The sequence below is a fragment of the Asterias amurensis genome, chromosome 1 (assembly GCF_032118995.1).
Source record: "Asterias amurensis chromosome 1, ASM3211899v1".
NCBI lineage: Eukaryota > Metazoa > Echinodermata > Asteroidea > Forcipulatida > Asteriidae > Asterias > Asterias amurensis.
In genome coordinates this window covers 31,833,828-31,854,966 of record NC_092648.1, presented here as the reverse complement: position 1 = coordinate 31,854,966, position 21,139 = coordinate 31,833,828, and the positions used below count along the sequence as shown (strand labels likewise).

Below are 21,139 nucleotides of genomic sequence, written 5' to 3'. Positions count from 1 at the left end.
TTTTTTCTTGGCTAGCTAGATGTGTACACAATGTGCCAAAAAAAAGGCACGGTTGGTTTGTGCAGAGAATGTGAAACCTGTTGAGCTCAATAGCACTGCATGCTGTGTACAGACGAGACACGTCAACCGAGTCCCTGGAATCATGGAGGGAGAAGGAATGACTGGTTGAGGAAAATAAACACAAACATTTCAGATTGATATTCCTTAAGGATGGCCAGAACGCTCAATTGTTTCATGACTCCTAGTCCTAGGTCCATCACATTCTTCATGATATTTGCTCACGTTCTTACGGCAGTCATTGCCGCTAAAGACAGCAATCATAATGTGAAAGTGAACGTGGACGTCATGTACCACATGAATGGCGACGATCAACATAACCAATGCAACCAAGAAACGCAAAAAGTGTCACTGAGTATACCGAAAGAAATTCTTGACAAAGTGATCCATGAACAACAGAGACAGGTAAGTCAATGGAAAAGTTTCCGTATGGCGCCACCACTTTTTCATTCGATATGAAATAATATAGTATCTAATTTACCTCAATGAGATATCTCTTTTTATAAAAATGAGTGAAAAAAATGGTGGCGCCATACGGAAAGTTATCCAAGTCAATTATTTGATTGTCAAGAGAACACAACTTTGTATTCTTTTCTCCTTTTACCCTCCTCAAACTCAAGGGAAGTATCTTTATGCAGGTACTGATGTGTTGGTTCTACCTCCATGGTTAGACAAGTTAGATAGCACTGCCACTAGCAAAGTGTTTTGTTCTAGTAGTGCTTGTGATTTATGTTTACATTGTTCTTGTATTGACGTAGTAGTTTGGGTTCACATGTAAGTGCTTGAATATATAAAAATAAAAATCAATAAACAAACAAACAATTGATGTTTTTACAATTATTGTTCTAAGAAAAGCATAAGATTTTTGAAAATTGTTATCTTTATTGTAATTGTATTGTAATCTTCTGTATGGTTTTGAAATTCTTTGTCACATTTTTTGTTACACTGCTGTAACTTGACATGATAATTGAATTTTTGCATCTTGATCATTCTTGTCACTGTTGCAGCTAAATCGTGGAAGAGGTGGATCCCTGGAACTAAACCAGTTAAGCAACCCAAGTGTAGCTGATTATAAAGAGAGCAGTTGTGCGCACTGCGGCCTGAGCGTCACTCCACATCTCATGCAGCCCTTCACGGTTGGAGAACTTGTCCAAGCATGTGGTATGATCAGCAGCAAAGTGTCCTATTCCTCTAATGAATTTTATCTTTAAGTACGCGCTAATCCTCCAACCAGTTTCACGGAATGGAGATGGTGATAAAAACCTATAATATTGCTCAGCTAATATCACTACCTGCGTCTCGTGTGTTCTATGTCACGCACCAAGTTTGCTTGAAGATAAACTTATTATCACACGCACGCTCATGGAAATACGGGAAATATAGCCCGTCTGCGAATATATCCAACTCGGCCTTCGGCCTCGTTGGATATGGGACGCAGAAGCGCTATATTTTTCCGTATTCCACTCGCGCTTGTGTGATAACTTATAATAACCTGGGTTCTTTGGTCTAGTCTTCTACTAGAACTGAGGACACCATTCCCAAAAGAATTCCTATAGAATCTATAACCCCAGGGGTTATCAAAAGGTCGAAATGCCATCATTTCAATGTACCTCAACATTTCTGGATCCTACTTTCAGACTTTTTTGTCAGCATTGACTCTCACACCTGATCTCACAACTACCCTATGTATCTGTCACACATGTAGCCTTGTTTATCGTAGTCCTACTAGCCCCCCCCCCCCCACCGTTTTTGTAAAAACAGTTTGACATTTACGGTCAGTACTTAAAATAAGGTCTGAGGTAACCAAAGCTAGGCTGTTTGTTAGCTAGCAGAAACCAGCAAGTCTTGCAAGTGTTTTGTGTTTTAGTTTGGGTTCTCCCTCGATTTCTATAAGAGCAACTATAAATATAAATATTAATAGTAAACTTGCGGGTACAACCATGGGTAAAAACTCTTTTGAAGGAGTGGTGGCTCTGATAAGAGCCGGTTTGGTCTCGACGTTTCGAACAGTATACTCTGCTCGTCTTCAGGAGAATGTTTTACATGACAAAGTATTGGATGCATGATTGCATTTTAGTACAATTTAGCAGAATATATTCACATACATGTACAACAGAGGTCATAGCCTCTATTGCCCCTGGTCTTGGCCTTACCCTTTCAAAGTTTCCCATAGACATAAAAAATATCTTTCAACAGAGTGCCCTTTGTCAAATGAAAATCGCCTTGCCCTCTCAGAGTTGAAATGCCAGGCCTGAATTGACCTAGATTGGTTTTGTTTTTTATTCTCAATTTTCTTGTAGAATCTGGAGATGCACGGATGATACCAGGAGCCTGTGCACAGATGGCTGCATCTTGGGTTGAGGAGAGCAGTGATCCAAAAATCGTTGAGGTAAATATTTCCCGAGCATCGAATTCAAGTTCTGGTGCAGTCACTGGAGTGTGGGTTCGAATCCCGGTCGTGACACTTGTGTCCTTGAGCAAGACACTTTACTATAATTGCTTCTCTTCACCCAGGGGTATAAATGGGTACCTGCGAGGGTAGAGGTTGATATTGTGAATGAAAAAGCCTTTGGAGCGATATAAACTGTTGCCCAGGTTGTATACTCCCAAGGGAGCTGAGAAACATTAAAAGGGATGTTATTGGCCCTATGACCAGGGCAGTAATGTAAAGCGCATTGATACGGTTATTGTGAAATGCGGTATATAAGAATTGGTTATTATTATTGGTTATTATTCTAGATCCATCTTTGAGTATGTCTCATCCTGTGAGCTCTATTTGTAGAATTGTTAACTTTCACTCTCTTGATTCTTCCAATTTTGCTTTTTCTTTGCTAGTCATTTGTTTGTTGTGCATTAGTTTGTGTTCATTTGTTCCGGCTCTTTGTCAGGTAATCTATTCATTGTATAGCACCATTATTTTTATGAATAATTTGTATTAATTAAAAGAATTACATTGATTAATTGACAAGCATGGCTGAGTTTTGAAGAAATGTGATCGTCCCAATTTCTGTTTATTCCCGCTCAGACTTATTCTCTTGCAATGGTGGAGAAAGGATTGGTTCCTTTTGCCACAGGTAATCGAAAGGTGGATTACCAATTGGGTAAGTAATTACATACACAAACCAAAACGCCAAATTGAAAAACCCCAATCCTTTCTGCATATGTGCACTTTAACTCCACGCACCAATGTCACACATGGGCGACTGTGCCACACTCAACTGTTCATGGACTGAACAGGTGCCCATGTAAATGCCTTGTCACCCCAAAATAAATGTTTTGTTCAAGGTCAAAAATGGTGCCCTTTGACATAACCCTTCAGCAAAAGGAAGGATGATATGTGAATGCAACATTAATACATTAATTTTAGGCCAAATGCTGGTTAAAATAACTGACCCCAACATTTCTAAAAATTTCATTTGAACATCCAAGTTGTGAACAACTTAATAGGCCAATTTATTTTAAAATGATGAACAGAATGAATTCATTCATTTAAAAAAAATGAATTTATTCATTTAAAAAAAGACTACAAATGTAAAAGTGCCTACTGTAAAATAAACAAGTAAAGACCGTTTGGTTTGTGATTACAACTTGATGACATAGAAATTGTTTGTTAATAATCCCATTAGCCTATGGAGTAGTTCTGCTGAACACAGGTCGCTATGATGACGCTATCTACCACTTGAATTATGTTGTGGTAGACCACCCTGACCTGGTAGGGGCCTACTATACAAGAGGGGCTGCATATGCCAAGAAGGGCGTACGGGTAAGTTGGTATTTAGTTGTTGAATGTTTTATTTTAACGCGACAGTTGTCATTTGCCTCATGTTTTGACATGACAAAAAATTCATACCGTGTGCTGTGGCTGAGCGGTTGAGCATCAGACTCAAGCTCTGGTATTTCTGATCAGCAGAGAATGGTTTCGAGTCCTGGTCTGAATGTGGTGAGCCTTTAATTAGAGCACTTTGCCTAAAATGCACACATAGGATTTGAAACTATGCATCTTGGAAATACAACCAGTTTCTTGAGACATCATTTGAAGACGTGGGACAAGGTTGTTACGGTTTTTTTTTAAATCGTTTCTCACTAATCTTGCTGATTTTTTTTGTCTTTTCAGTTTCCAGTGAATGCAGAGCTTGCTCTGCAGGACTTTACCAAAGCCATTGAGCTCATGCCTGATGCAGAGGAAGGGTGGGAAAAACGAGCAGAGGTGAGAACTTCATGTCTTCGGACTTACTCATTAGAGGACAAGCTGTGCAAACAATTATTTGGGTGTACTCCAATTAGTGTTTTGAAGCCAAAACACCACCAAAACAGGGGCAGAGTAGTTTGTTGAAGGGTTTGAGAGTAAATTTGTTGTGATGCACCCATTTGCCAAGTGGAAGTGGGGGAAAAAAAACATACAAGTCTCTCTCTAACCTCACATTGAAATAGTGGAAAACGTAAATATATTTGTTACGCTTCCAGTGAAATTTTAACATGACTTTATCGGACAGCAAAAACAACTGTCTGTACATTCCAAAGAAGAATATTTCCGTAGGTCAAAAGGTCAAATTGAATGCTATTCGGATTTAACCTCATCAAAACTCAAGAATGAACTGAAAATTCTTTGTGGAAAAATGTTTAGACCATATATTTGAAATGTGACATCATCTAGTGTTTTTGGATATTGACAACAATTGAACTTGAAGAGTATCAAACACAGTAACAGTGACATTTTAACGTGAGGTTTAGAGATCTGTAACTTGTCTCCCATGTTCCATTGGACACTATCCAATGGAACATGAGTGAATACAAAAACTTAATTTACCTCGGAGGCCCTCCCTTTAGAGACCATAGTGGCCATAATTGGCTTGTACCAAAATGCTCATAGTGGCTGCAAATAATAATACTAATAATAATAACCCGTTTTTATATAGCGCTTTTCACACCCGGAGGGCGTCCCAAAGCGCTTCACATTATTACCCCTGGTCACTGGGCCTTAATTCACTCCTTAAACCATCTCAGCTTCCTGGTAGGAAGTATACAGCCTTGTGCAACATTAATATGCGCTACTCGGCTAAATCAATCACAAGAACCACCTCTGCCCTCACAGGTACCCATTTACCCCTGGGTGGAGAGAGAAGCAGTTATAGTTAAGTATCTTGCTCAGGGACACAAGTGTCATGACCGGGATTTGAACCCACACGCTGCTGAACAGAAGCACCAGAGCTTGAGTTCGGTGCTCTTATCCGCTCAGCCACAACACCCGATAAAAACGGCCGCAAGTTTTGACCTGCTTCCATTCACATAGAGAAATCAAAGATTTGGTTAGGTCCGAAGTTTTCCAATGTAGTATGTTATACACAGTATCCCAATTTCTAAACACAAAACTAAAATTTGTGTTTCATGTTATTTATGTTGACATTTATACTGACACAAATTGATTTCAAAAAGAAATGAACAATTTTGGGGATGTCTTGGCATTTTGTGATGATTATACAGAAATGAATGGTCTGTAAAGGGTGAAACATTCTTCTCTAATGTCTTCAAATTGTGTTTTTTATGCTCAGGTGTATTCAGCTCTTGGGATGCACAAGGAAGCCATGTCAGACATGACCAAAGCGATAACGATCAAGCCAACCGCTAAGCTGTACGCACACAGAGCAACGGTGTACTTCAGAGATGAGGTTAGTACAAGAGTCCGACCAGCAGTGTATTTATTTATTTCATAAAGCCTGTACGCATACAATCTTGCTAAGCACAGACAAAATTATTGCTAAACAGAAACTCGTAACCAGCCAAGATTTCATAAAGTTTATTTTGTTGCAACTGGTGTCCCACTCAGATTTTGCTTAAAAAGAATATTTGCTATGCAGTATTTTTTTGCTTGACAGCTTTATGAAAGTGTGCACTGGTCCCAAATTTATAAAGCCGCTCTAAGCAGCTCATTGAAATTGGGTACTGGACTTTGTTTCTCGCTCTTATATATTATTTTATTGTTCCCTGTCTGTATTCTCTTTAATTTCTTCTAGGATTACATTGGAGCAACGAAAGACTTCTTGGAGTCCGTTCGAATCAACAGACACCAGCCAGATATTTACCACCTGCTTGGCCTTGCTTTGTATCATCAAGGCAAAATCAAAGTAAGGAGCTCACTTCTTAACTGCGTAGTGTTTTATTTATAATAGCATTTCAAATATCAGTAAGAGAGGGGGTGAGCTTACAAATATTTGGTTGCTTTCCAAGCCTTTCAACTCTGTGTACTCCAGTTTGAACCCCTGCTCAGACAGTGGCATTGCAAGTAGATTAGGTTTTTTCAGTTACCTGATGTGTTTACCCAATTTGGGTCCCCCTCCTACATATAAAATGTACCATTTCTTCTCAATTCCCATTTCATCTTGTTACCAGGGCATGAACAAAAACACTGAGGAAACAAAAACCAAGAAATGTTGACTTTTTGATAAAGGGTATTCGCCAAGTAAGACATTCTTCTTGGTTTGCATTAAATTAATATCTTCAAGGTGATAAAAGAGCTTGTAAAAAAACTGCCTTTAAACAAAAACTTCAGTACTTCTTGCCTTAGTTGTAAAACAATTTGTAAACCAAAGGTTAATGTGCCTAGAAATGCCAATTCTTTTTCTTAAAATAAAAAAAAGGGAATTTCTGTAAGAATATGCACAGAGAGCCATTTTGCTCCCTTTTTTCCCCTTCTTTTTCCTAATAGCTTCAATTATTTTGGGTCAAATTGAAAGTTAGAGAAAATTCCTAGTTTAACCAACCCCCAGTAAGCCTTCTGATGTTACCCAGTCGGAGGAAAGACTGTCATGTTTTGTTTATGTTGTTGTTTTCTAGGAAGCCATTAAATATTACAACGAAGCGCTCAAACAGAACGCCAACTTTGTTGACTGCCTGAGGAGTCTGGCCCATGCATACAGGTATTTTGTCCTTTCTCTATTTGACAGTTGTCATTTATTTTTGCAGTCATGTCAATTTAAAAAAGAGTAGAAGGGCAAAAAGGTCCCACCCAATTTGTTTATAATTGCCATTATCAGTGTTGTAAGACTTGTGACCCGGACCTTGACTCAAGTCCTAATCAAAAGTAACTTTTTTGAACTCGGACACCGACTTGAGTCACAATGGTCAATGACTCGGACCCGGTCTCAGACTCGACTGTCTTGACTCAGACTTGATGTTTTTGACTCTGGAATCCACAGCAAAATGTTAATTATATAAAAAAATTAATTTGTTGAAAAATAGTGAAAACAGTGAATTGTGAGGTTTCCCTTTTGAATGTCTACTATTGTTCCAAAAGTTGTGAGCTTTAGGGTGTCCAGCCTCCTGCTGTTCTTTATTAGGGCACTTAATAATTTTTTTGTCTGTGCAAAAATATATCTGCTACAATACAACTTATGTTACATGCGAAAACTTGTGTTGTTCTTACTTTGAAAGAGGTTTTTTTATTCGTAAACCCAATTTTGTTATTCTTTTATTTTAACTTTCTTCAAGATTTTGGTGTTCTTTTTTTCCCCAGAATACTAGTTAAAAAAAAAGTTAAAAAAAATACTAGTTAAACTTACTTAAGGTGAAGATTAAATTAGCGCATGTCTTACATCTTATCATTGCAGAGAACTTGGCAACTTTGAGAAAGCATTAGAGAAATTCAACGCAGCCTTGGTGATCAACCCTAACCATGTGCAGTCACTCCAGCTCAGGGGTAGTTTACTCTACCAGGCTGGCCACCCAAGGGAAGCATTACCAGATTTCAAGGTAAGTCATTTTAGTGGATCTAGATCTGAATAAATATTCTCCACGCTCTAATTAGAGCCAAATTAGAAGAGAACATGATGAATGAATGCGAGGAAAGACATCACTACACCAACCTAACCACCCTCATGAATGGAAGCCTTGCATTGACTCTTCGAATAAACTTGTCAGTGACAAATCTGGTCGTTCAGTGGTCAAGCGGCAGGAAGTTGTTGTGTAGGCAGCATGGTTTTTGTGATGATGCCTCTTTTCTATGGTCCTAGTTTTACGGTTTGACTCTTAGAATATTGTTGCTTGGAATGCTGTTTGGCACCATGCTTTCCTACTGCCAGGGTTGTCCATTGGAGAGGGTCCTTTTGAGGCAGCCATGATTGTCAGTGGACAGTTCTCCAAAAAGTACAACCTTTGGGGAGGCAGTGGTCTGCCGACCTGGATACATGACCTGACCAACTCAACTTTTTTGTTACAGGGTGTCAAATAAATGGGTCTCATAATTCAAACCAATCTTTTTTTAACCTGAAAAAATGAGTGCCTTGAGTTGCCCGACAGGTTTGAACAAGTGTTATATGAGTCTATCTGATAGTTTAATTGTTGTAAATCTTTTTTCCGTTCAGGCTTGTACCTCGTTGGAACCTCACAACAACGTCTGCCAGTACATGAAGGGGTTGTCCTATGCAGCAATAGGACAGTTTTACCAGGCCATCAAATCCAACATCAGACTCAAAGTACTACACATGCCTGACCCCGGAAGCACAGAGCAAGATAGAGTCATGTATGTCAGAGGTAGGTAGACTTGAGGACAGATTCAACTCGATAATAATAACAACATTTATATTGCGCCTTTTCTTAGGATTGCAAAGCACTAAGAGAGTGACTAGTCAATCAATGTACATGTATTTTCCATGTCGACAATAACAATTAGGCATACAGTAGAAAAGAAAAAAAATATCAATGAGTATAATAATGAAGGACGGATGCCAAATAACTGAAAGCCATTGGACCCTTTCGGTTCAGAAAAAAAAAAAAAACAGTTCACAGATTTACAAATAACTTGCAGGGTTTACAGAAGGCAATGGTGAAAGACTTCTCTTGAAATATTATTCCATGAAATGCTTTACTTTTTGAGAAAACAGCAAAACAATATAAATTCTCGTTAACGAGAATTACGGATTTATTTTAAACACATGTCATGACACGGCGAAACGCGCGTAATCAAGGGTGGGTTTTCCCGTTGTTATTTGATATAGAAGTTGTGGTATACAAAGTGTGGGCCTTGGACAACACTGTTTACTGAGAGGGTCCAATGGCTTTAACAGTAACACAATATATAGAAATTTGAAGATAATAGCTATACAGAAATTAACGTTTAAGCATAGTGCTTTTGTTTATTTCCCTGAGACAGACAAGGACTTCTACGACAAGGACAAAAAAACAGAACAAAAGTAACCAAAAACAGAACAAAGAAAAGAAAACACAATGATGGAAATAATATCAGGACACCAGGTGGGAAAACCATTGCCAGGACCAGCCCACAGCTCTGCAAATTTGGGAGGATAAAAACTGATATCTCTTCAGATAATCACATTACTTCATACCATTGAAAGCTGCTGTAGGCCACTAACCGATTGCCATTAATCTTAAGAGCACCTGGTAAACCCTTGTAAGGTGCTAACTAATTGGGTCTCAAAATTCATCACTGCAATAACCTATCTTTCTGAAAGTTTGTATATACTCAGTGCCTTGAGTACCTTGTTTGGTAGATCAGGCACTTTATAAGACTTTGATATCATTATTGACATTATTACCAAATGTATATCTATATTGTAGTGACAAATTGATCATATTTACACATTAATTTTTGTTCTTGTTTCGTTTGCAAATGGTGACCCCCAAAAAACAAGCCACAATAGCACCCTCAAGAGCTCTTTTCCAATTCTAAAAACTTTGTGGCCGTGCGGTCTTTATTTGTTGTTTTACAACTGTTTTTCTGAGGGGATTTCGCCGGCTTAAAAGCCGGCAGTCACTAGCGACTGGTCAGTGGTGAAAGAGTAAAAAGAACCATTTTGAGGTGATGACCAGCTGTGCGTATGTTTTTGTATTTCCTTCAGAGTTGTCTCGCTACCTCCATGCCCATCTAGACACGCCGATCGGTGAATACAACATCGACTCCGATCTAGATGGAACTATGAAGGACAGATGGGTGAAGAGTAAACCATTCGAAGCCAAGGGTTATGTAGAATTGCCTGGCCTGTCTCCTGAAATAAGGTTGGTGTTGATAATGGTATTTTCCAATCTGTGTTTTTTATTACAGTGGACTCTTGTTAATACGAGGTCTGCTGGACTAGTCGGTTTATGACAAAGTGTCAGAAGATCGTAATATCCCATTGCAATGTTCTATGCACAAAGTGCTCTATGCACAAAGTGTATGACATATTATGGCCGCGCGTGTACACAGATAAGGCTACCACATTACAGTGTGTGTGCATGTATCACAAACAAGCATAAATACTTTGAAAATTAAATGCATTGAAACATGCACAGGCAATTCTGGACCGGCAAACAACCTAGAAGTATTAACTGGAACCTTGTAACATGCGAGCCCGTAATAACAGGAGTTGACTACTTACCCTTTTTCAAGCCAAGTAAACAACTCAAAGTGCTTTTTATTCAAATGTTAAATTTTCATCAGGGATAAGAATATTGTAAAGAGTATTATAAAGAATTTTGGTTTTACCCATCTATTAAATCACTGCGATACCCGCTGCTAAAACATAGGATCCGAGCCTCTAGCTACCGGGCAACCTCGGTAGTCTAGTTGGTAAGACACTGCTTTAGAGTTGCAAAGGTCGTGGGTTCGAATCCAACCTGAGTAATATACCTGTGATTGTTGTCTCATAACTTGGGAAAGAACTGAGTATACAGTGCTAACACACATCGGTGTAAGGGTAAAACCAAATGAATATACTAGTCTCAAAGCCTTCAATAAACCATCTCAACTCTTTAGGCGTAGACACCACTGGAAGTCACACAGGTTGCTTACCGTTCACATTAAAAATCTCAACACTCGCAGGTACTAGACAAGTTTGGATAATGTGGAAGATCATTATCAGGGTGTGGCCACATGTGACGTTAGCAACTAATTAAGTTGCCAAAAGTGTCGGCACTTGAGAGGAATATTTGCAGACATTATTTTGCACAAAGTATTTATGAAAATTTGGTATAATTTCTTACGAGTTAAGAGAGGTTTGCGGTGACACCATGTGAATATATCTTTGGGAAAACTCCTGAAGACAATCAGAGCATGCTGATCAAAACAATAAGTCGTTAGCGGTTCTTTTCAGAACCAACACTACTCAAAAAGAGCCATTCACATGGTGTTACTTCAAACCTCTCTTAGTATACACTTCCACCACGCAAAGTTTTGAATCCTAATATTTATGAGTTCTTAAAATTTCTTTCCCCTCTTCTTTCCAGTGATGTCGAAGATCTTGACTTTTTTGAGCTGAGTGACGACACAAGGAAACTGATTTGCACGGCCGAACGGCTGGGCCTGCTCGGACAGTTTGAAGCCGAAGGTTTCTTGCCTAATAAACGAGCCCACATGGCCATGGGCCTTGCCAGCATCGAGGTGGCGCAAACAATGAGATTAGTGTGGGAGAAAGCCAGCGCCAACAGAGTCTACAGGAATCATCAGGGTAAACGCTTCGGATGGAGGGATGTCTTCAATATCGCCGTCAAATGGAGAAGGTAGGTTTGATTAGTAGAGATCTCAGGGATCTCTCATCATCATCAGGGTTGTAGCTAGACCAATTTTAGTGGTTGGCAATAATAATAATAATAATAATAGTAATAATAATAATAATAGTACCATTTAAATAGCGCCTTTTCGTAAGGTTACAAAGCGCTCAGAGAATGACAGGGAAAAACAACAACAAAGGTAATGCAATCAAACACCAAGAGGAAAACCGCGACTAGGCATAGCCTGCAGCATTTAGCCAAGAAAGTCCCACAAAAAGCCGGTCTCTCTTTGATTAGAACTGCAGGCCAAGCAAGGCGAGATTTACTGATTGAAAAAGAATGTTTTCAGAGACCTTTTTTACATGGTAACAGAGCTAGAACTTTTGATTGAGTTTGGAATGGAATTCCACATCAATAAATCACATTTTTGGATCAACAAAATGATTTATATTAATTTTTTTTTTTTTTTACCCATACACCGATGTGTGTTAGCACTGTATACAATACACTGGACACTGGACAATATTTTGACTTATTCTAGGGGAAATCTTTGCTGGGCGGCTCAAGGTTTTTGCCCGAGTGCTGGGCGAGAATTGTGAGTCCTGGGCAGGCCCGCCCAGCACTGCTCTCCTTAGCTACAACACTGAATATGACAGAGTCCAGTATTAGTTTAAAAGCTGCAATTCTATCGTTGTTTTTTTCTCTAGATTAATAGATCCTGATCAGCCAGTGTTATGGATTGACATGATGCCGTCATCCAGCATGGAGGCGGGCTTCAATAATCACATGAACCTTCTCAGGGGTCAGGTATTCAACATCAGATTCACCAAGTATTTCAACGTAGTTTTCAACCTCACCAAAAAAATGGTGGCTCAGCACAAGTAAGTACTAATACATGTTTTGGGTTTTGTAGTTGATGCATCTACAGTCAGCATTATTATGAGAAATTGTCTTGCTTTATAATCTACTACCACGGAGTCGGTCTTTGAGAATTCGGGAGACTTCTCAGTTGTGAAAAAAATTGTCCTGCTTTTCAACCACTACCTGGGTGGAAGGTAGGAAAATTGGCCTAGATTACTACTCTCGATTAGTGGATCGAGAGTGAGTTCTGAATAGACCGATCCATTAAGCTCCGCCCCATTGAGTATTGACCAATCACAATGCAACGAAGGTCCGACACTAAGGTCCGACATGCGTGCGCGTATGCTTGGCGCACGCGGCAGAGTTGTGCAGAAAAGCATAGGAGAGCCCCACGTGTTCTTGCTCACACGTGCGTCGTGGGCGGAGCCTACTGGATCGGTCTATTGGTCTCAACGTTTTCGACTAGCTTGCTCTAGTCATTGTCAGGAGACCGAGTTATTATGAAGTAAGTAAGGTTTAAGGTGACACCATGTAAGAATGGCTCTGAGAAGAGCCGGTTTCTGCTTGTTGTTTTTGTTATTATTATTTTTATATACCAGTGCTTTGGTACCTGTATTCGGTACTCAAGTCTAGTATTGCTGTATAATAGTTGTTCTTTTGTAGAGTAGCGCCATGAGCGCCGCTTGCGGCGGATACCGGCGCTTTATTAAGTGTCCATTTTTATTATTATTATTACTCTAGAAGGGTTTTGATGATATCGCAAATACCAGATCTGAAACACCAGAGCCAGTGCACTTGAAAATTTCACATCGGGATAATAAAGTGAAATTGATTAAATTGAATTAAACTCTGCCATGACACATGTTATAAATCAGTAATAGACTGTGCAATTCTTGTGTTTATTCAAACATCAGACCCCACCCAATTGCACCTGTTCGTTTCCTTTACATGTTTAAAACAATGTACATGTACATGGTACAGAGTGGTTGCTAAAATGTTTGAATACGCGCAAGACTGGCATGGTCTATTCTGCTGAGCTAAATTAAAAAGTGCCTGTGCAAATCTTGCCCATATTCAAAGTTTGGACCTGTTTATGGAACAGTTTTGTTCCCTTCATGCGCTAGAGTACTGTCTGTAGGAAACCACAGTTCCTTAAAATTGCACGGTTCTATTCTAATACACCGGGCTTTTCTACAAAGCAATTATTGTTATTTTTCGGAGGTTCTTGGACTAGAATAAGGGGGGACCCTCGAGCCTATTTCAGGAATCTCCACAGACAGGAAGTTCCATCTCTTTATCAATTTGCCAGTCTTAAACACATAAGGAAAATAAAAAAGATAAATGGCTCAAAGGATTAAAGTTTTGTCCCCTTGATTTCCTCAGCGGGATGATGAGTCAGTCAGGGAAAGGAGTAAACAAATTCCTCTCCGCTCTGGACAAAGTGACCAGCTGCGATGAGCTTCTTAAACTGGTCAAGAAGCAGAAGATAGGAGACAACACACTGCCGGGTTTTATGGTGTCTACAAAGATGCCCAGTTTTAAGGAGAAAGGACAGCGTCTTGAAGGCTCCATCATCTCTCTTACTGGAGACGTGTAAGTATTCACTGTGGTGCACTGTAAACCATTTGGACAGCTAATACGTTCTGCTTGACCGCATCCTTGTGTTGAAGTATGGGAGCAATCCTACATGAGTGAACCTTTGAACCAACGAATCTCAGCTTTCAAGGAGTACATGGGTACCTGCAACAGTACAGATTGTTGGTTTGAGTGTGGATCAACCTGGCGCCAAGTTGGAGCTGCATGTTCAAAAGGAGTTGAGATGGTTTCAGAAATGCTTTTAAGCTTTAAAAGGCCCAATGAACAGGGGACAGTGGTCGTACATGGTGTAAAACCTTTTGATATAGTGTTTAGAATAGAAATGCAAGTTTTTTTATTTATTTGTTTGTTTTCATTTATTGCCAAGTATTGACTTTTATCTCTTCACTGTACCACTTTTCTTGTTTTCTGCAGAGCGGGCAATGTCCTGTTTTCCTTGGATACGGCGACCACCAAAAAGCGGACAGACCAGTTCCACACTGAGATAGATTACATCTGGGTGTTGCTGATTGATGAAATGAAAAAATTTCCAAACACCAATAAAGAAATAGTAAGTTCAGTGTTGTTATATGCCTTACTTACTATTTATGCATGAGGTACGTCACAATGCTAATCGAAAACGAGGCGATGGGCGCAGCCACTGCAAGTGATGGGGGACGTGCGCCCATAGCCTCATTTTGGGTAAGAATTATGACGTCATGCATAAATATTAAGAGAGGCGTATTGTGTTAAAGTTCAGGGCTAGCCTTGGTACTCCTGGGGCTAATAATAATAATAACACAGCATTTTTAAAGGCGCGCTAAATCTGGTGAAAAACCATTCAAAGGCGCCGGTCAAGATGGAAAGAGGGAAAATTCTCAAGTGTTGGGGAAAGCAAGTGTGAACAGGTGTGTCTTAAGGTGATGCTGAAAGATGGAGATGTCATGGATTTTCCTGTGGTTTTCATGGAGTGAATTCCAGAGCCTGGGTGCTGTAATGGAAAACCCCCTGTCCCGTAGCTGGCTAGACGAGACCAGGGAACAAGGAGCATGTTGCTGGTGAATCTAAGACCCGGTCTTGTAGTACGGGGAATCAACAGGTTTTGAATATAGAGTGGGGCTGAACCTTGGAGTGCCTTGAAAGTGAGAATGATTATTTTGAATTTGGAAGTCATCCTGGTATTCTTGAGGGGTTCTAGGGACCACCGGCTACCACAGGATCACATCGTCGTGTCAGTGCCAAATGTTATATCTTGATTTTACAATACTGTTTAGTCTGGCATGAACAAGCTCTGGGGAAAAGGCATTATCTCATACTTGTTCTATCTACACATCTTGTTCTGTACAGTCTTGCACACTTGTCCCCACCATATACAAACCATGCAGTTGGATTCAAATGGTCGGTCAACTCAGGAGGGAAATGCTACTTAAGGCCCTTTTCCAAATCACGGCATCAGCTTTGGACTCGGCCTTAGGCTCTGTTCTCTTGTCTGAAGCCCTGAGCGCATATGCAAAGCACGCGCAATGTTGTCAAAACACAGTCGCGGGGCCAGGCTCGCCTGAGTCGAATCCAAAGCTGAAGCCAAGGTTTCGAGTAGAAGGAATCTCAAATTAGAATAACTATATACTTTACAGTTGTCTATGTGTGCTTGTGTTACTACAGGAACCAGACTCAGTGGTCCATCTGATGCTATCCATTGTGTATTATTTCTACAACCTCATGCCATTATCCAAGGGATCCAGGTAATAAGGCATTTATTATTCCCAGGTCCAAGACAGTTCTCACACATTTGTCCTACTCTCTGGAATAAACAAGTCAATTTCAACCAGGGCCAATTTCATAGAGACCCTTCAGCAGAAAAATATTGCTTAACAATTTTCTGCTAAGCAATAATAAGCCCATAACCAGTCACAAATTGTACATGTCAGATGGTTATTTGGCTGGAAAACATATTCTGGTTAGTGTATTTTTGTTGTGCTTGGCTACTTTTTGTGCCTTTTAAGCAGCTTTATGAAATTGGGCCCAGAACAATATTTCTCTTGAGAATTTCAAAACAGAGTTACAAGACCCTGCTCTTTCACAATGTTTAATTCTTGTACATCTGTTTCATCTATTTTTATAATCCATATTTATACGTCGTGATATATAAATACCATGTGCACTTTTGCATTGTCTTTTCAATGTTTTATCAAATATACATTTCTATTTTTATTTATTACATATATAAATATATATATATATTTATTGTCATGCATTTATGTACCCCTGTATTGCGTTGTTGCTATTTTATATTTTTATCTTCGTAATTTTTAACTCAGTTTTTGGTGTTGTAATGCCACATATTAGGGTTTTTTTTGTGTTGTTTTTATTTACTAAAAATGGATGTAGGCTATATATTTGATCTTTCTCTTTGTGGTTAAGAACCTCCACTGGACTGTACACAAAATTCCTTGTAGAGCACCCCAGTCTTTAGAATTATCCCAAGGAGACATTTTGTGTTCCTTTTTCTGTTTTGCTCTCAGTCCCCATAAGGTAGTGAATATGAAATCACATGATTCCATGAATCTGTATTGTGTACTCAGTACTGCCCTGCATTTTTCATAAAAATTGAAGCGATTTAATCGCTTACTTATAATGACAACATCACACACAAAACACACATGAAGGAAGCTGATAAATGCTGTTACCTCAATTGAATTTAATAAAATAAAACTAATAATAGTGGCCGTTTATAATGTACAATGTCCGTCTAAAAGACACTCCGGGTGCAGTAGAGATGCAGAAACAAGTGTGCCTACAATGAGAATATAGATGAAAATTTAAGCTCAAAAATAAGTTTTCAGATGAGTTTTGAATAAATCTAAAACCCAAAAGAAAAACACCAGCATTTAATCATTCTATATCTTTGTTGTTGTTGTTCTTGGCAGTTCCGTTGCCTACAGTGTAGCGGTGGGATTGATATTGGCTATCGGTAAGGAGGTAACTGGAAGAATACCAAAAGGGAACATTGTTGATGTGGAAGCGTTACTCTGCGGGAGTCCAGAAAACTTCACTGCACTCATGAAGACCTGTATGAATATCCAAAGGTAAAACAAAATTTCTTTTTGAATAAAAAATGAAAAATGGATAATAATAACAATATGCAGTTCTTATACAGTGCTTTATCACAGTTGAGAGCTGCAGTGATTAAAGGGAAGGTAGACGATTGGTAATTACTCAAAACAAATATTAACTTAAAACTTACTTGGTAATGAGCATTGGAGAGCTGTTGATAGTATAAAACATTTTGGGAAACGACTCCCCCTGAAGTAACGTAGTTTTTGAGAAAGAGGTAATTTCTCACTAAAATAATAAAAGACTTCCAGCTCTAAGTCTTTTATTCCTATCTGAAAGCACACAAATTCACCCAACAAGGGTGTTTTTACTCTCCTAATTTTCTCGCAACTTCCATGGCCAATTTAGCTCAAATTTTCACAGGTTTGTTATTTCATGCTTATGTTGGGGATACACCAAGTGAGAAGACTGGTCTTTGACAATTACCAAATGTATATTGCCCTTTAAGTTAGTAATGATAATAATAAATTATGCTTAGGCACCTTACATCCATGACTGGACCCCATGGTGTTGTACAAATTAAAGTAGCACCAAACAAGAGGAAATATCCAAAGAGCATAAACAGCTTTCTTAGAATATAAACCACAAAATATGGACCAGCCAATAATTAATACTGCACACCACAAAAGTTACAAGGTTATGAAAAGCGTCCCACAAAAGTTCACTTATTAGACATCCTTTGTTTCATTACAAGAAATCTATAATAATAGATAACAATTTTGTTGTTAACTGCAGGGCATCGACCAATATTACAGAGTTACCTCTGGTGACAGAAACGTTTCCTACTCTGAGGACGATGATGGAAGCCCTCAACGCTGGGGCTATGGCATGCAGCTTCAACTGACAGTTTGTACAGTCACTAACCGGTACCCTGCCAACTGTTGTTCATCCCCTTACATACTAGAAGACACTTGGTACCAGCACTAAGCACGGCCATTGCTGTAAATGGTGCCATCCTGACACGTGTTGTACGTCTTTTTGAATTCCTGGAGACAATCATACTATGGGCAACTACATGCACATTAAGGACACCTCAAATTTGGAGATTATTAGAAACTTGCTTGCTGGCAAGGTACCACTTCAGTAATGGTAGTTTATAGTGCTGCTACTTAACATTTTTACTAGGATGTTTAGTGTACAGATACATTTTGGTACTTTTTGTATTTTAGTGCTAGGGTTGGATTCGTCTGTATTAACAAAAAACCAAATAGCCAAAAAAGTTTGCCAATCCAATGTCGTGTTGGGCTCACTCATTAGTCAATGGTATTGTGCTTAATACTACAAATCATGGTCTTTATAACAAAAAAATTACAACTCATTCAGTGTTTTTTTATTTTAACCAGTTCGCTTGGGTAATAAAATTTATGTCTTTTTCCTACGATTATTGTTGTTTATCTATCCATTAGACATTTGTTTTGTCAATGAAATTCCATTTGGACACCCATATAAATACATTTTCCATTTGTTTTTGTTTTCATGTTCATGTTTCTGAAGTGCAATAAGCATGTTGGAAAGCTGTTATGCAACTACTAATCTGTGACCCATGCCTGGTTGAACATGGCAATGCAGTTTAATCCGTAATATCGGAGATCGGGTTGGCTCAGTGGTTTTTTTCCCCCTGCCTTTCACCTCTGTGAACCCCGGTCCGAATCCAACCACAGACAAGAGCCTTACATGTGGATTGGGTTTTCAGTCACCTGATTACGTGTGTTTTCCCTTTGGTGTTTTCCTCCCACATCTAAAACTTAACATTTTTGGTTGGTGTTCTATCCATCCTGTTATTGCCGCTGATTGTGCTGATGGGTGTGTAATAAATAGTCTTGGCGGATACGAGAATGGAACAGAACTTCAACAAAGGCAGTGTTAGGCAGATATCCATCCAAAGAGTTAACTCATTCATTAATATACATTTGGTTTGTGGTAATACCATGTGTGCATCTACTTGCCAGGTAGAGTTTGTTCTTAGAGAACTGTCTGTCTTTATTCTAGTACCGCAGAGTAGATTGTTTGGGTGTTTGGGAGACTTCTCTGTTCTGAAAAGAAATGTCCTGCTTTTTAACTATTACCCGGGCAGATGGTATAGAAAATAGACTGGGACTACTACAGCTTTTTATAGGATCATAATTAACTACTACTGCGGAGTCAGTTCTTAAATTAGTCTCAATGCTTCGACTAGCTTGCTCTAGTCATCGTCAGGAGACTGAAGAGGTAAGAGAGAAGATCATTGTTTGTAGTGCCTTTGACGAGGCCAACAAACTATGACCACAGAAACTCAGTAAAACAGTTGCCTTTGTACACGCAGTCCACCACAGTGTGATACCACGACTACCACCAAACACGCACAGAAACTTGCCAGTTTATAAGACTGATGTTGGATTTTACGAAAGATCCTCCGAAGCAAACTGGTCAAATCTTTTTTTTAGTAACTCATAATTCAACTTGAAGGACAACATTCCTATGGTGCTACTGCTTACTTTTTTAAATTATTATTTTTTGCATTACAATCCTTCCATTTTGTTACATCATTGAACCAACGTTGTTTTTCTTATCTTGCCATTTTTTATCTATCAATTTAAAAAAAATCCACTCGTGCTTGGGCATAAATTTTTTTGATTTGATGCAAGCGTGCCACTTTTAAATTGCATATGCTCATAAAAGTGCAAAATGCAGAGTAAGAACACACAATACATGTACGTAGGGTGTGATATTTGCTGTGCGATACAAGTTTATGTCACACTCCTTGTTGCTATGGATCGACCAATCAGAATCAAGGATGCAAGCCTGCTTGAAGATAAGAAATCATAGAGTTATATAATAGAACCATGGGCAGTACTCCTTATTAAGCCCGGTTGATACTTCCTGCAATGCGAATGCGAAGCGAATTTGGCGTGAATTTGACTTCACAACTCTCCTTTCGCAGCGATATTTGCAAGTGAGTTGAGCAGAGTTGAACTGCTGCAATTATTCGTTAAAAATTGTGACATCAACATTTGCTTCGCATTTGCATTCGTAGGATGTATGAAACGGGCTTAACACAAGCAAGGTTTAATTTCTACAAAAGTTCAAATGCATTCCTTAAATTTATGTTCGTTTTATAACGGTGGTTAATGCTGGTTGTAGGTGCTTTTTTTTTTTAATATGTAGATTCGTTTTGAGGTAGTGCAAAGTACCACCAAGTATTTTTGGGGTTTGACAAATTCCTTGGACTTCACTGATTTTATATTCATTTTGTGTATACCGCCCTTAGGAATCCTTGTCATTTGACTGTCGACACCTATTTTAAAATAGGAGTCCTATATTGATTATTATAGGATGCTTCAGATGTTTTGCAGCATCATTTCCAAACTAATATAAAACAAATCCAAAGAATTTTCAGAGTGTAGGATGTACAAGTGTCTGGTATATTTTGTATTTATTGTGAAACAAATTTCAAATGACAAGGATCCAAGTGTGATTTACATTTATAAAAAAAAATGAATGCATTTTGTTCATGCATTGTCGCAGTACATAATACCACGGTAAAATCTGGCTTTTCTATTTCACGAGTAGTCCAGATTTCATGTTGTGGTTTTATGCTGCCACAATGCACCCATTGTCATCCAATATTTGTTCATTTATTGATTCGAATACCAGTATTATTTCTTAAACTGATGAACAAAAGTCAGCGAGCTGTGATGGTGAAAGAATACATTTACTGGTAAATGCTTTCTTCCAATACTTTGTAGGGAGTAACAGCAACAAATAAACCCCATTAGAAAAATGATAACCAGTGTTGTGATTTATTTGTCAGAAGAAGCTAGATGAAACAAGGCATGCTATTGCAGTTTGTCCCTAAAACATATTACAAATTTATTACAATTCTTATTAGCACTTTGTTCAATTTGTTTTCAGTTTTCAACAGCACAGCCGAGGGAAAAAACTAAATCAAAGAAATCTATCAACAAATGTCATGCCTGAATGCCATGCTGGGAACAAAGAGACTAGTAAGTTAATTCTATCCTAAGAAACATGGACAGCATGAAAGAAAGAAAATCACATCAACACAAGTGTC

At 38.8% G+C, this 21,139-nt stretch overlaps 1 protein-coding gene across 1 annotated transcript; it reads left to right on the top strand.

Moving 5' to 3' along the window:
* The first annotated feature begins 60 nt into the window (after positions 1–60).
* LOC139936933 (tetratricopeptide repeat protein 13-like) lies at positions 61–21,055 on the top strand. The gene is made up of 19 exons (XM_071931772.1): positions 61–462; positions 1,065–1,218; positions 2,358–2,446; positions 3,083–3,158; positions 3,684–3,820; positions 4,172–4,264; positions 5,607–5,723; positions 6,069–6,179; positions 6,889–6,971; positions 7,662–7,803; positions 8,415–8,583; positions 9,909–10,065; positions 11,275–11,547; positions 12,246–12,419; positions 13,783–13,992; positions 14,410–14,545; positions 15,637–15,716; positions 16,902–17,060; positions 17,824–21,055. The coding sequence occupies exons 1-19, from the start codon at positions 211–213 to the stop codon at positions 17,930–17,932; spliced, it is 2,721 nt and encodes a 906-aa protein (XP_071787873.1). The 5' UTR covers positions 61–210; the 3' UTR covers positions 17,933–21,055.
* Positions 21,056–21,139: the final 84 nt, after the last annotated feature.